General features: G+C 39.0%; 1 protein-coding gene and 1 long non-coding RNA gene across 5 annotated transcripts in view; one reads left to right on the plus strand and one right to left on the minus strand.

Annotated features, from left to right (window-relative positions):
• INTU (inturned planar cell polarity protein) overlaps nucleotides 1-8,323 on the plus strand; it is a 48,026-nt gene extending 39,703 nt beyond the window's left edge. For all 4 annotated transcript variants that reach the window (XM_048941042.1, XM_048941040.1, XM_048941039.1 and 1 more), the window contains 6 exons: nucleotides 16-237; nucleotides 719-1,141; nucleotides 1,656-1,753; nucleotides 2,092-2,281; nucleotides 4,634-4,788; nucleotides 5,712-8,323. In XM_048941042.1, coding sequence (XP_048796999.1) covers nucleotides 16-237; nucleotides 719-1,141; nucleotides 1,656-1,753; nucleotides 2,092-2,281; nucleotides 4,634-4,788; nucleotides 5,712-5,823 — 1,200 coding nt within the window. In that variant the 3' untranslated portion in view covers nucleotides 5,824-8,323. The remainder of the gene's footprint in view (nucleotides 1-15; nucleotides 238-718; nucleotides 1,142-1,655; nucleotides 1,754-2,091; nucleotides 2,282-4,633; nucleotides 4,789-5,711) is intronic.
• The window catches only part of LOC125691575 (uncharacterized), a 46,807-nt gene extending 32,853 nt beyond the window's left edge, over nucleotides 1-13,954 (minus strand). Inside the window, exons 1-2 of the long non-coding RNA XR_007376170.1 lie at nucleotides 13,832-13,954; nucleotides 10,240-10,340 (exon numbers count right to left, since the gene is read on the minus strand). This is a non-coding gene — a long non-coding RNA (uncharacterized LOC125691575). The remainder of the gene's footprint in view (nucleotides 1-10,239; nucleotides 10,341-13,831) is intronic.
• Between the last annotated feature and the right edge of the window lie 130 nt (nucleotides 13,955-14,084).

Raw genomic sequence — 14,084 nt, forward strand, 5'->3', positions numbered from 1 at the left:
CTGTGTTCAATTAAGGGTTACTTGATTGGCAATCACTTGCCAAAGGAAGATCTCATTGATATAGGTTTATATAGCCAGCACTATTGTCTGTTACCCTTGGCAGCAGAACAGAAGATCGGTCAGTTAGTGATATGGCGGGAAGTATTTCCACAGCATCATATCCAGCCATGTGAAGTGTCAAATTTTACAGGATACACTGAACCCGAAGCAAGATACTTCTTATTGATAGTTGGCTTGGTAAGTACCAAATTATGTGTACCCCTTTTTGTATGCTCTGTTTTATTCTTGTGTTTTGCCTGTTGTTCAGCAGGATCGTAAATGTCCACGTGTTAACTTAGTAATTTTAGAAAATACTCATATTTTGTTTCGTGGGACGTTATTTCTTAGGTAGTAGAATTATTTGTATCTTGTTTTTTTATACTCTTCCACTTCAGTTGGAAATGTTTTACTTTAATGATCCTGTATTTTCAGGTAACTCACTGAAGAAATGTTTTTTAAAAGCACTGTTTTTTGTCTAATATCTGATGACTATGTAGGCCATAGCTTACATTTGCATGATAACTTAGATAATGTGAAAGGAAAAAGGGAAAACTGCTCTGGGGAGGAGGAAGGGCCCCTAAATATAGTACTGTTTTTTGTCCAAGCATCTGGTGAGATATAATACAGTAAATAGGGTATTTTAAATCAAAGGCTAATGTTGCTACCTCCATGTTTACAGAGACACTTTATGCTGTGTGTTCTGCTAGAGGCAGGAGGCTGTGCATCAAAAGCCATTGGGAATCCAGGACCAGACTGTATATATGTAGACCAAGTCAAAGCCACTATACTTCAGCTGGAAGGTATAGATGCCAGCATTGAGGAGAGGCTAGATTCTCCTTCCATTCCACCTTTATCTTGTGCTGACTGGTTCCTGCCTACAACACGTGACAAGCTGGAGAGCTTAACCACCTCACCTATCCTAAGTAAGATACAAAATGCTTCTAGAACAGAAACTGCTCCAGCAAGCAAAAGGACTCTGTTTGGTGACTCTTCCTTAACAACACGTAAGCCAAGTCCTACAAGAAACAGTGGGGGACCCGACCATGGTAATGAAGCTCCTGCAGAAGAGGAAAGCAATAATCAACACACACTAGCAGATCAGGTCTGAGAACAGAACAAGTTTTGGTGGGCTTGGGGAAGAGGCAGTTCTTACCAAAATTCACTAACTTAAGCAAAAGTCCCAAAGCAGAGCTGAATAAAATGTCAAGAGTCCCTGAATTCAGTAGAAGATACTTGAGTTGCTTTGGGAAACTTTGAGACAGGCGCCCAGCTGTCACATTTTTATTTGGATTACTGTTGCTTCTAAATATTTGGTTTTCAGCTGACTAAATTGGGGACAGCTGTGTTGGAATTAGAGTAAGTAATTGGAGAATAGCCCCAAAATAATAATGGTGTAAACAAGAGCAATAAGGACAACTTGGTGTATGGTTGTACAACTGCTTCTTCTAATCAATTTTGGCCAGAAATAGCCTAAAATACATTTTACATTAATTGATGTGATTGGGGCTTCTCAAAGCAATATGTTATTTTTATTTTAAATAGGTAATTTCTTTCTTTAATTCTATTCTTTCCTTAGCAATATTTTCTGTTAGTTCACCCATCTACTTGTTTTTCAGGTTGCTAGAAAAAAACATACCCTACCAAATCCATTTCATTTAGGAAACCTTAAGAAGAATTTGTCAGAGATGGACATGGAACTTTTTAATACTATCAAGTAAGAAATTGTTTTTGTTTTTAAATAGTGTTTCACTTTAAAAGTCATACATGCGTGTTTTTTAAGCTTTAGGGTTTGTTTGTTTGTTTGTTTTTCAAAAGTTGTGAGAATTTTTGAGAGCACAAGTTCAATAGCTAACTGCACTTACGTGTTAAATTTTAATATAAGCAGTCCAAATGAGCAGATTTCCTTGATATAGAAACAAGCACCTTTCTAATGTCTTCATTTTAGTACTCCATTGCAGCTACCAGAAAAATGATTATAAGAATATTGTATGTAGTGTTTAACTGAAATTTCATTCAGATTTATTTGAATGAATGATTATCCTATTTTTGAAGGTTGACATCTGGACCTGAGAATACCCTCTTTCACTATCTATCTTTGGAAACAATGCATGGAATCTTTATCACTCCAACTCACAAGGAAGTCGCACGGCTCGGGGGCTCCATCCACCCTCAGTTAATTGAGAATTTCCATCGTTGCTGTCTTTCAATTCGTTCAGTTTTTCAGCAGTCCATGGTGAAAGAAGTATGTAAGCTTTATCTTCAGTCTTTATGTTCTCAATTTAGTATTTCAATATTGTTTTCATTTCTTTGTTTAGAAAGTTCACTAGCAGGCAATTATTTGGTTGTTTAAAAGCACTTGATTCTCTTACTGCTTTAACAGAGTAAATTGAACATCCAACTATGTATACATGTAACTATGGTTCAACCTGCCATGCCCTCCAAATAAATACTCCATGTATTCAGTATGGTACTTTTCTGTTTGATTTTAGGGCTCTGTAACTTAGCACAAAGTTCTCACACATTGGGTTGAAATGTAGGAAGTAGCAAGAGAGGGTTGTTGGATTCTTTTAGTCATATTAATCCTATAAGGAAATTTTAGACTGTAGGAGAAAGTAAATGGATGCCCTCTCTTTGCACAGAAAATGTTTGATATCAGCAGTGCCAATGCTCCCCTTGCTGCCCTGATGGTGTGTCTTAACACTGACCTCAAGAGAGCCTCTTCTGAAGCTGAGGGAATGTTTGTTCTCAGTGCCTTTGTTCTCTGTACTACTTGAGATAGAGTATACATTTGCCACCCACTGATGTCTCTGATAGCTTTCTCACATTGATATCTGTCTGGTTATAACCTGGCTGGTTATAATGATCAATTCTTTTTAATTATGCTGGCAAATAATTTCTTGGATTTTAGATTATGTGGGGCAGCACAACAGGTGAGCTTTTTTCTCTTCACAAGATGTTCAAGCCTTGCTCTAGCCTTGGGCTTAATCCTGGTCTCATCTGCCAGAGCTTCACTTGAGTATTTGGTATTTAGGAAAATTAAAAAAAAAAAAAATAGGAGAAAAGAGGATAGATCTGATGTCAGCAACTCTTCTGCCTTGAGCTTGATTATAGTTTTCTGTTTACTTCAAACGATCCATCCAAAGTAAATTGTAGTAACTGTGCAGAAATCTAAACAATAGCTATGAGAATCAGTTTGAGGTGCTCAGATCAGATGTTTTGTGTTCAATACCTGCTTTGTTCAGAGTCCGGTTTGTTAATTCTGCAGTTGATTTTTACTGATACAAACGAATTAGGGTAGTATTTCATCCCTGCTAATTTTGTGACCTGTTTAGTTTCTTTGGAAAAAAGGAAATAATATTATCACAAGTGGAATACTGTATACCACTTGCATTTTTTTTAGATCCCTAAGTGACAGTCCAAGTGCATTAAATGAGAAACGTGGAAGAACAGTACATATTGAATCAATGCAGTTTGCAAGTATCAGTATTATTTTTCTCTGTCTTTCCTTGAAGTTACTGAAGAAGTTATTTCTGTTCAGAGTGATGTACCTCAAATCTTTTTTTTTTTTTTTTTTTTTTTTTAAAGTGTTAGGAAAAACAGCTTAATTTGGTGCATTATGCTGTCAGCACCATAAGATGCTGAGGTTAGGCTGAATAAGACATTGGCAGTGAGTCTTTTGTTCTGTGCACTTTGACAGATCTGGAAACCCAAAAGCAAGCAGAGAGAGTACAGAAATATTTCTTCTGATCAAATTGCCTTTGGTTAAAGTTGTTAAATAGGCAGCTTTAGTTCAAATAGTTCAAACCAAAGATACCTGAGTAAACAAACCATTCGACTACTAAGCATAGTTCATAACAAGTGAAGAATGCATACTTCAAAGTGACAACTTCTGTTTTAGCAACAGCTGTGTCAGCACATGGTTTTCTGGGTTTTTCAGGTGTGTGTCTTTACTGTAAGCAGCAGCTAGGTTCATTGTGCCCTGAAAGTCAGAAATAATTGAACATGTGCTGCTGAACAAAGTTTCTTTTAGAGGAAAATCTGAGAAACCTATGTAAGCCAGCTTGTTAACTAAAAGTATTTTGACTCCAGAACTTCAAGATAGTTTTTGTTAGTTGGCGTCAACAGTTAATGCTGTAATTGCCAGGTTGTATTAGGGCACAAGGAAAATGTAAAAGAATGAATAGAACTTCTTTTGAGTTCAGAGGGCTTGACAAAAAGAAAAAAAAATAGGCAAAAAATGTACTACTATATTATTAGTTCAAAGGAAGAGATGCAAGCTTTAGCTGTTTTAACATAGTTTGTTGTTAATGAAGCTGCTTTAACTCAGATGTCCTAGTAAAAAGAATGCTGTTTGGCTAGACCAAAAAATCCAAGTGAGGAGAGCACTTCCAAATTGTGTAAAAATGTTAAAATTCCTGTTGATACTGAAGTAACAAAACTGAAGCAAAGAATCATGTAAGCAAAATAGTTTTATCTTCTATCCGGCTGTTTGACAGCAATGTCATTCAGCAGCTTCCTGAAGAAAGCATGTTAAAATTCCATGTACTAATGTTTGCATTAAAAAATTTTCTACACTTCACCAACTGTTTTACAGAAAAAGAAGAAAGCAGGCAGTAAAGTCTCAGAATTTAGTAGTACAGATGAAGACTTAGGTCCTGTAAGAGAACATGGAGTTTTGTTTGAGTGCTCTCCTGAGAACTGGAATGATCAGAAGAAACCACCACCAACACTGAGTTACTGGGTTGTGGGGTAAGTTTAAAGGCAGACAAATCTATTTCTCTCCAAACCTTCCATTTTGAGTATGCTTCTATCATATTAAAGAATATTTTTTTTCAATTGGGAAGATCAGATCCACTTACTGGTCTATCTGAGATGTTCTGGGGAAGGAGCATTCTTTCCTGGATTTGCTTTCTAAGTTCTGCTGTCAGCACAAATAATCTATTTACTGTGATGTCACATAATTTTAATTGAAACTTATTTCTGCTGCCCTAGGTATTAAATATTCAAAATAAGAGGTTTTATTCAAAGTAATCATGTTTCATGAGAAAATAGTATGCATCATCACTTGACAATTCAGAACACTGCAAATAATTTAATTGTTTAAGACCAGGCCAGCAAGCCACATTCTGCAGCCATCACTTCTCACTAACCATATTCTGTGATGCTTAATATTTATCTGCAGTTAGCAGATAGTCACGTTAGGATTATTAGTCAGTCAGCAGGATGACCAAGGAGAGTCTGTTAATATTTACAGAGCTATATGCTATAATGCTACATACAGTTATGCAAAGGTTTATTAACAGCTTTCCTATTTTAGTTCTTCCCCTCAAAGAGTCTGTTGGAGTGACACACAGGTACATTGGAATGTACCTGCCAGGCTGTATTAAGTTTAAAAATGAGTAAATATGTAAATACTGCAGTTTGCTCCCATGTAACCCAGTGCAAAAAAAAAAAAGTAACATCAAAATACATACTAAAAACATAAGCTTGTTAAATAGGCTTGAGAAAACTGAAGAAAGAATAACCTATCTTAGGAATGTAACATATGAAAACAATAAAATCATGCAGAAGGCCACAGAGATTTGCTAGTTGTATTATGCAGCAATTGCAAAAAGCTAACACCTGTGATTTCTTATTTTTTGTGGGGTTTTTTGTGTGTTCTTTTTCTTCAGGAGACTCTTCTTGCATCCAAAACCACAGGAGTTTTATGTTTGTTTCCATGACTCAGTTGCAGAAGTTGCTGTTGAGCTGGCCTTCAAGCTGTCCTTTGGCTTAGCTACATAGATGAACTTCCTGAATATTCAGCCATCCTTGTTCTCTCTCAAAGCATTTAAGGGCAGTGAGAAGTGAACTCAATTGAGATGCCTGCTGATGGCATACCTTTGAAATGCTTTTAAAACGGTAAATCTACCTTGTGATTTGATACAGGTGAAACTTCAGAGCTGATTCTAATGACCTGATCAGTTGAATACTTAAAAAATTCCAGAGCACCGAAATTGGTGTATTTATCTATTGTCAAATTATTTATCCTAATTGTAACTTTATTATGTGAAAACCTCACATAATTAGTACATTCACTGCTGTTCACTGTCCAATATTCAATGTAAAACGATACACTCAAATGTAAAATGATGTCCTCAAAGTGCTCTGTGAATATTTGGCAGTCACCGATAGGGAAAAGTAAATTTCCCAATTAATGAAAATTCTGTGCCTCTAAGCACGTGAAAAATACAGAAATATTTTCAGTAGCGTTGTGTTAATCACAACAAAAAGAAACCTTTTAGAAGAATAATGATGTTTAGCCACCCAAAACTGATGGTGTAACATTTTTGCTAGTGCACACTGTTAGACACTTGAGACCTACAGCGACTGATGTTTTACCTGATTTCAGGACTTTTATCATAAGTAATGCTTACATTTGTTAAACAAAAACAGTTATGAAGGCACATAAGAGGTGTGCTGAGGGTGATGTTTTTGTTTAAGACCAATGCATGGATAGCTACTTTTGTATTATATTCATAATTTCATAATAAAAAATATATATTTTTAAAAGACCAGTACAGTGCTATTCTAATTTCTTTTAAAGTTACATATTTTCTTTTTGTTCATTTAAACAGTACTTGTTTAGCTAGATTTTCTACAATCTAATGCTGGATACTGAAACAAATGTTAGGTTACACCTGTATGAGGTAAGAGAAAGAACACTTGCAAATTCAGAAGGCTTCTACAGAATTCAGCTTTCCTACTAATTGCTGAAAGGTTTGTGGTAGACAGACTAGCTGCTCTGGTTGTATTTGTTTATTTCTTTAGATAGTTTCACTGGAGGTCTAGTTTAAAATGTTTGATTTTCTTGGGTCCTTTTTTTTAGCCCCCATCAAGCACATTTAGATTTGGTTGCCTGCATGGTGTCTACTCACATACTTTGTCAATAGTGCAATTGTTTTTTCTTTTGCTGCCTCTATTTGCTAACAGTGGGATGAAAAGAAAAAATATAAATGTATTTAGGAAATTAAATTCAGTTTTTTAGGTTCTCATGATCAAATCCTTAGCTCGTTTCAACTAGTAAATTGCACTCAGAGTAATTCTAAACTGAGCCTTGAAATGCCTTTGACTGCTCACGCTTACTGGCTGATTCACAACTTGGCTTGAATTGTTCAGGAGTTGCTTTCATTTCATAGAAGCCTTAAGCTTGAAGTTTAAGTGTATGATGGAAGGTTTTGTTAATCAGCCCTTTCCAAAATTGATGGTTCCTTGATGACAACGTAACAGTTTGAGATGAGCAGAGCAGAGTTGCATCAGTAGTGCTTTTACATTTTCATTCTGCATCTATAAATTATCTGAGAGAATTCTGTGTTTGAATATGGATAATATATGAACACCTTAAAAATGATCTAAAATAAGTTTGGAATGTTGTGTTTCTTTCTATATGAGAAAAGGAACCTGGGGATGGAGGGGGGGAAGCAATCATTGCAAGTAGTGGACATGACAGCTAGGCCTAATTCATTTTGTTAATTTGTTTTAGATGGTTTTCTTTGTTTTGTTGTTTGTTTGTTTGTTTTTTCTGGGCACTTTGCTGCCAGAAAAAAAGTAGTGGGCTGATCTCAGTTGACTTAGTTGGGTTTAGTCATTGCAGAAAAAACAGTGAATATGTAGTGTGTGGAAGTAAGAAGGACTGAAGGGGCTCCTTCAGTAGCAGATACAAGAGCTGCTCTGGAAGTAACGTCTCCTATTTTTTTATGTTGGCCCATGACATCAGAGGTGGATGTTGATGGTACAGAGGTGAAGGTTGAACCTTCCCACCAATGTTCTTTTACACGTTGTTGCTACGCAACAGATGGCAGCAGAGGAGCCCTGCCCCTAGGAGTCATTGAGAGCAGAGGAATGGTGTGCCCTGAGGTAACGCCCTGCTGCAAGGGACTGGGGAGCAGCTGTTGGCCTGGTGGAGCAGTGCCAAGCACCATGGTGGATGTGCAGAGCTGGTGGCTGCCCATCATGCAGGTGAAGCTGCTGCTGCAGCTGTAGGCCTCATCCAAGCAGTTCCAGGCAGACCGGCAGTGCAGGGTTATGGTCAACTGCTTTGTGTGCATCCAGACAGAACAAGGTACAGACCCAGCCATTCTGTTCTACCACTATGCTTAGGAAAACAATTTCAGAAACCTCTCTGTAGCCACAGTGATGTCAAGCCAATTGCAGGCTGCTGGCGTTCACAGGAGTGCTGCTAGGTGGGGGGAGGAGGTAGGGAGAAGGTGCACTTCCCTTCAGGATTCTTGTTGATCTGAAAAACAAACCTGCAGCCACAAAGTCAGCATGCTTTTATGTGATGAAGCAGCAAAATTAGGCTTAGTGATGGTTGTGGACATTTTCCTTCTGATGGTTTCTCAGAAGCAGCAGTTATTCAGTACACCCATGTTGATATGGACGTAAGTGTACTCAGGAAAAGAAAGGAATACCTAGGCTTGATTTTTCTTTGCCCTTAAGGTATCTTTGCCTTCACCCACAAGAACACAAGAAGATATTTAAATGAAGTGCATGACTGTGTGTTACGAAGCTCAGTCTCACTGCTGCTCACCACTGCCCACCAGCACAGGTGGGAGCCAGGCACGGAGCAAGGGCAGTGATGGCAAAAAGCATATGCTTTTCTCATGGTTCACGTAAGATTTCCCTCCTGCGTTAGCTTCTCGGCACCATTTAACTTAGTGCATTTACATTAGCATCCAGAGGAATCCTCTTTTTGATTTAGAAAAAGAATATCACCACAAAAACCCTGCAAAGTTTATGGTGCGTATGAACCAGTTAGTTATTGTTTTAGTATGGAGTCGGAGCACCCCCTATGGAAGCTAACCGGTATAGCCAGGCTCCTTCTAGAAAAGGACACGGGTTAAAGAGTTGGATGCTCAGTGGTTTCTCTTGACAGTTTTTTCTGTATCCAGACTGCAGTTGATGCAGGTATCTCTACTCTTTGAGAGGTATAGAAGTTGATGAAAATTTATGGAAGTAAGGAAGCTGAAAGTGTTTCCCATTCCTCAGCATTTGCATTTATAGTTTCTTGTGCTAACACTGAATGCTTGCATTTGTTGGTACACATCAGAATAAGTCCAGATTTCTAGCACCAAATGCCTGAGAAATAGAAGACCTGAAAAGTAGTATTTCTAACCTTTGTTATACCTCATATAAGTAGAAACAGTAAAAGGAATGCTTTATAAAAAACTCCATGTAATACTAACTGTGGATGCTTATGTTAAGAATCCATTTCTTTTTCTGTAGGATTTTTTCAGTTCTGGCATGGCAATTTGGTAAATGTTATATGCTGTTTTCTAACAGAGGCTCCAAACTATGCTTTCAAAGACAGGTACAAACAGATTTTCATGTTCAAAGTGGTTAAGTGGATAAAATGGTAAATAACTAACTTCTTGGTTCTGCTTCATAAACTCACTAGATCCGGCCAAGAACTGTGCAATTCTTTCTGTCAGCATGGTTGGTAATTCATGGTAGTGTGTTGATAACATTTCGTGATTGGCATATTTAAAAGTGAGCATGGTTTTCTGTATAGCTTATCGTTGAAGGTAATGAAGTCTGACTTTTTCACTTCTGTGATTAACAACTCTGTGAAGTGCATGTAAGTAACCGCTCAGAACTGCAGTCAAAACTTTCAAAGTTTTGTTCAGAACACAGTGCTTCTGGTGCTAACTGACGGAATTATTAAGATATATACTGAAACTCTTAGATTCAGGTACCAATGTTTCTGTTCTTTGTTTAAAAAAAAATCCCAATTGCATTTTAGCAGTTAAGATGGCACTAGCATGGATTCTAATCTCAAAAATGTTTATAGGTAATCCCACAAGTGAAATTAGAGCCGTTTTTATTCTAACATGGGAAGTTCTTGTGTTGTGTCCCTCAAGTGTGTCTGCCTTCAATCTTGACACTTTCCTTTGCATTACTTGCTTGCTATTGTTACTGCGCAACTGCCTGACAGAGCTCCTACATAGTAGAATATGCCATACGTTATTGGAGTGTGTGCTGTTAATGTAGCTAAGTAATGGCCCTGTAAACTTATTTCTTGCCATACATAAAGCTAGAAACGTTTATGAATAGTTGAAAGATTTTGAGTCAAGTTTTGTACAAATGGAAGCAAAAAAGAAAGAAACCAAGTTAAGTTATGGCTCAAAATGCAAATTGTACTTTTGACCTATGCTGTCTTACCTTGCACATTTGTTCACTTCAAGAGGGAAGTTCCTTAACGTGGATGGATTCTCACTGGGACGTAGAGGTCAGCACTCAGGGAATTGCAGGGAATCTTGATCCTGAAATATAAAGTGTTGATAATGAGATTTGAAAAATTATATCAAATGTATTCGTATCTGAACAGAAAATAAGTTCATATTGTTTCATTTAGAAATCTGCTTTATTTGTGTATTTCTTAAGTTATCCATTTCACAATTTCTTTGATTATGTTTTCATAATTTAAACAAAAGCCTGGGTTCTGTGCCACGGGCAATGTTTGTGCCATGAGCTTTCCTGGTGTTGCTTCCCAGAATGGGAAGAATGTTGTCAGTCCTTAAGTTTGGATTGATCCCCTGGGATTGCATGCAAATTCCTCAGCTGTCCTTTTTCAATTGCAATCCCTTCATATGTAAAGAGTTTGAAGTTGCTGTTTTCTTTTTCTTGTTTGAGTGGAAAAAGTAAAACATGCATGAGATACATAAGTGTTTATAGTTCTTCAAATCTCCTTTCTGCCTTCTAGAAATATTTCCAGATGGCTTACATGTGTATGTGCTTGTGACTTAAAATTTAGAAACATTCCACAAATAGCATTCAAGATTAATTTCTTCAGAAGGCTATTTAACAAAGTAGCATTATGCATTATTGAAGCTCAGGGACTTGGGATGCTTTCTTACACACTTGATGCAGGATAGGAAATCCAAAGTACGGTGGTGTGCGTGATTTTTGCTTGGCTGGATTGTCTTTTGAAGAAGATTACCACAAACTTAAGCTTGTGGGGAAGTAAAGTGCAAAGAACTGAAGAAAGCAGGCTTAGTCAGCATGCCAGGCACTGTTGGTACTGACACAATACAGGGCACAGTTGAGCATCTTCAAATTGCAGCTGTCCCCTCCTGCTTGCTACGTGGACTAGATTGAAAAAAGCAAACAACAAACAAACCTGAATGCTGCCCCCTTTTTTTTTTTTTTTTTTTTTTTTTTTTTAGCATTCTCATGTTTTTACATTATTGTGCTACTCAAAGACTTAACTTTTTTTTTTTTTTTAATTTATTGGAGAACAGCTGCTTGATGGACTATTGATTACTGATCTGGATGTACATGCTGTAAAAACTGTTTCAGTATTACTAAAGGAAAAGAAAAGCTGTGAAATTTTAATAGCACTGAAAACATTTCTAAGCTCTCTTGAGACTGGAGTGACCTCATTTAATTCTTAAGCCTTCTTTTTGCCCCGTAAAGAAGCACCAGAAGAAGGATCACAGTCTTTCTAATCTTAGCTGTTGGAACCAGCTAACAAGGCATTACATCAGATAAATGTTAGGTAAAGATCTCTCTTTTGCTGTAGGTGAAACAAGAAGAAAACATTCTTCAGTGTTCTTTACCAAAGAAAAGCACTTTGCTAGGCATCTGAGTTTCCTTCTCAGTGTAGTGCAATTATGATTTCTTCTGATTATTTGCATGCAGAATGAGGACAGGGAACCCATAAAGGACCCATTTACTGCTTTATGACAACATATCACCAAGATAACACTTAACACTTTCTTTCATGGGGCACTCCCCAGTATCCTTCATGGGACAGGAGGACGTTAGGGCTAGCTAGTTCTTTGTCCTGCAGAGAAGGACTTGGGGGTTCTGATGAAAAGCTGGACATGAGCCAACAGCACTTGCAGCCCAGAGGACCGACAGTATCCTGTGCTACATCAAAAGTCGGGTGGCCATCAGGGAGAGGGAGGTGAACTGTCCCCCTTTACTCTGCCCTTGTGAGGCCCCACCTGGAGTACTGCATCCAGGCCTGGGGCCCCCAGCACAGAAGGGATGCACAACTGTTGGAGCAGGTCCAGAGAAGGGTCACAAAGATCATCGGAGGGCTGGAGAAAGGTTGAGGAAACTGGGCTTGTGTAGCTTGGAGAAGAGAAGGTGCTGGGGAGACCTCATTGTGACCTTCTGGTACATGAAAGGAGCTTACAAGCAAGAGGGAGACTGAGTTTTTACACAGTCTGATAGTGATAGGATAAGGGGAGGAGATATAGGTTAGATGTCAAGCAGAAAGTTTTTACTCAGGCTGGTGAGGCACTGGCACGGGTTGCCCAGAGAAGCTGTGACATATCTTGTTTAACACATATCTTGTTTGTGTGATGTCTGTGATCATTTGCATGGTGTGTTTTCAGTTGAAATACTAGACAAGTGATACTCTTAAGTCATTTGGTTGTTTTTATAAACCGGCATGTACCAAGTTAAATACTTAAGGAATTAAAGAGCACTGTTTTGATATCATTCAAGAAACTAATCCAAGGAAAAACTTTAACCTTTTTCACAGAATGATCTGTGTTGCTGTCTTATTGATACTAGATGTTACACATCTTGAATTAAAACCCTCCAAATGTAACTAAGAAATGAGGAGACCCAAGCATATAAGCCTTTAACCAAAACATCGATTCTTTTTCAAGAAAAATTTAAGTAATCTGCAATTCTTGTCAGAAGGGAGGATAAATCTTACGGTGTGTACAAATCTACCCATTTTCATTTCAGGAGGAGTCTTCCTGTTATTTTTGAGGTAGTCATTTTCAGTCAGAGAAGGAAAAAAGAATTGCTGTGGAGTACTGATAACTTACAGATTTATGATAGCACAGGGAGGCCTATATGTGATTTGTTTCTGAAAAATAAAGGCTAGCAGGTTCCTGACATCTCCTTGTAGACTCTTTGGCACCACACAAAGCCCTCAGGTCCTGCAGTTACTACTACAACTACTTTTCAGCCCCTGCTAAATAGATTTTGTGATGTACAGGTTGAGAACTGGGGTGACGGATATCACCAGCTTCCAGGACCAGAGCATTAATGGAAGATACCTGGAGTGACAGGATCGGGTCGGTGGACGGAGCAGAACATGGGGGTGATAGGACTCATGTTTGTGGCTAATCTGATGTGAATGAATTTTGTTCATACTTGCAGATTGAGCAGATGGTGTAACGCTAATGCATGCAAGCAAAACTTTTATGAACAAGTTCAGCTTACCCGTTTGCAATCTTATCTCTGACTCACACAGTCACACACCTGACAAAGCCAACACAGCAGCCCACGGCACTTTCTTGTCGCTATCACTGCACTGTCTGTGTTCCCCACTGCAGCACAGTCCGTCCTGCTGCTGCCAGATGTGCAGCTCTCCTGCACAGACAGCTGGCTCCACTGCACAGCAGCTTTGGGGCTGGCTTGGCAAATTGCACTGCTACACAAGAACATGTGCTGTGTGTCGGTTTCTGTCAGCGAGCGTGAGGCGCTGCTGCAGGAGCGGGGTGCTGCGGTGCCTTGAGTCACAGGGCTGGTTTTGTCCCAGCAGGAACTGAGCCGGCTTTGGTCATGGAGCAATAACCAAAGTTCTGGCAGGGCTGCAGATCCAGTCATTGCTTCGGCGCTGATTTGCAGTCTGTCCGGTGGAACAAAAGAGTGCAACAGTGTCACCTGCTGCGCTAAATCCAGCTACTCTTTCCAGAGGGGAGCAAATACTTAGGGTGATTTTCCAGCATTGTTTTGTAGGGTTTTGATGTTGATGCCTAAAATGGTACCCGTAAAACCAACATACCTGCAGTGGGGGTAAGCAGGCTGCGGGCACCTTTTTTTTTTCCGAGAAGGCAAAGCCAACGCCAGCTGTGGGAAGCACGGATGAGCGGCACTGACGGAGCAAGGGAGAGCGCGCGCCCCTTTAAGGGGCGGGCCGGGTCCCGCCGCAGTACTGACGCGCGGCGCGGGGCGGCGCTCTGGTGACACCGCCTTCCTTCGTTTCCAGATCTTTCTGGAATGCGCGGCGCCCGCTGCCTGCGCGGCCCGAGCCCTTC

The sequence above is a fragment of the Lagopus muta genome, chromosome 4 (assembly GCF_023343835.1).
Source record: "Lagopus muta isolate bLagMut1 chromosome 4, bLagMut1 primary, whole genome shotgun sequence".
Classification (NCBI taxonomy): Eukaryota; Metazoa; Chordata; class Aves; order Galliformes; family Phasianidae; genus Lagopus; species Lagopus muta.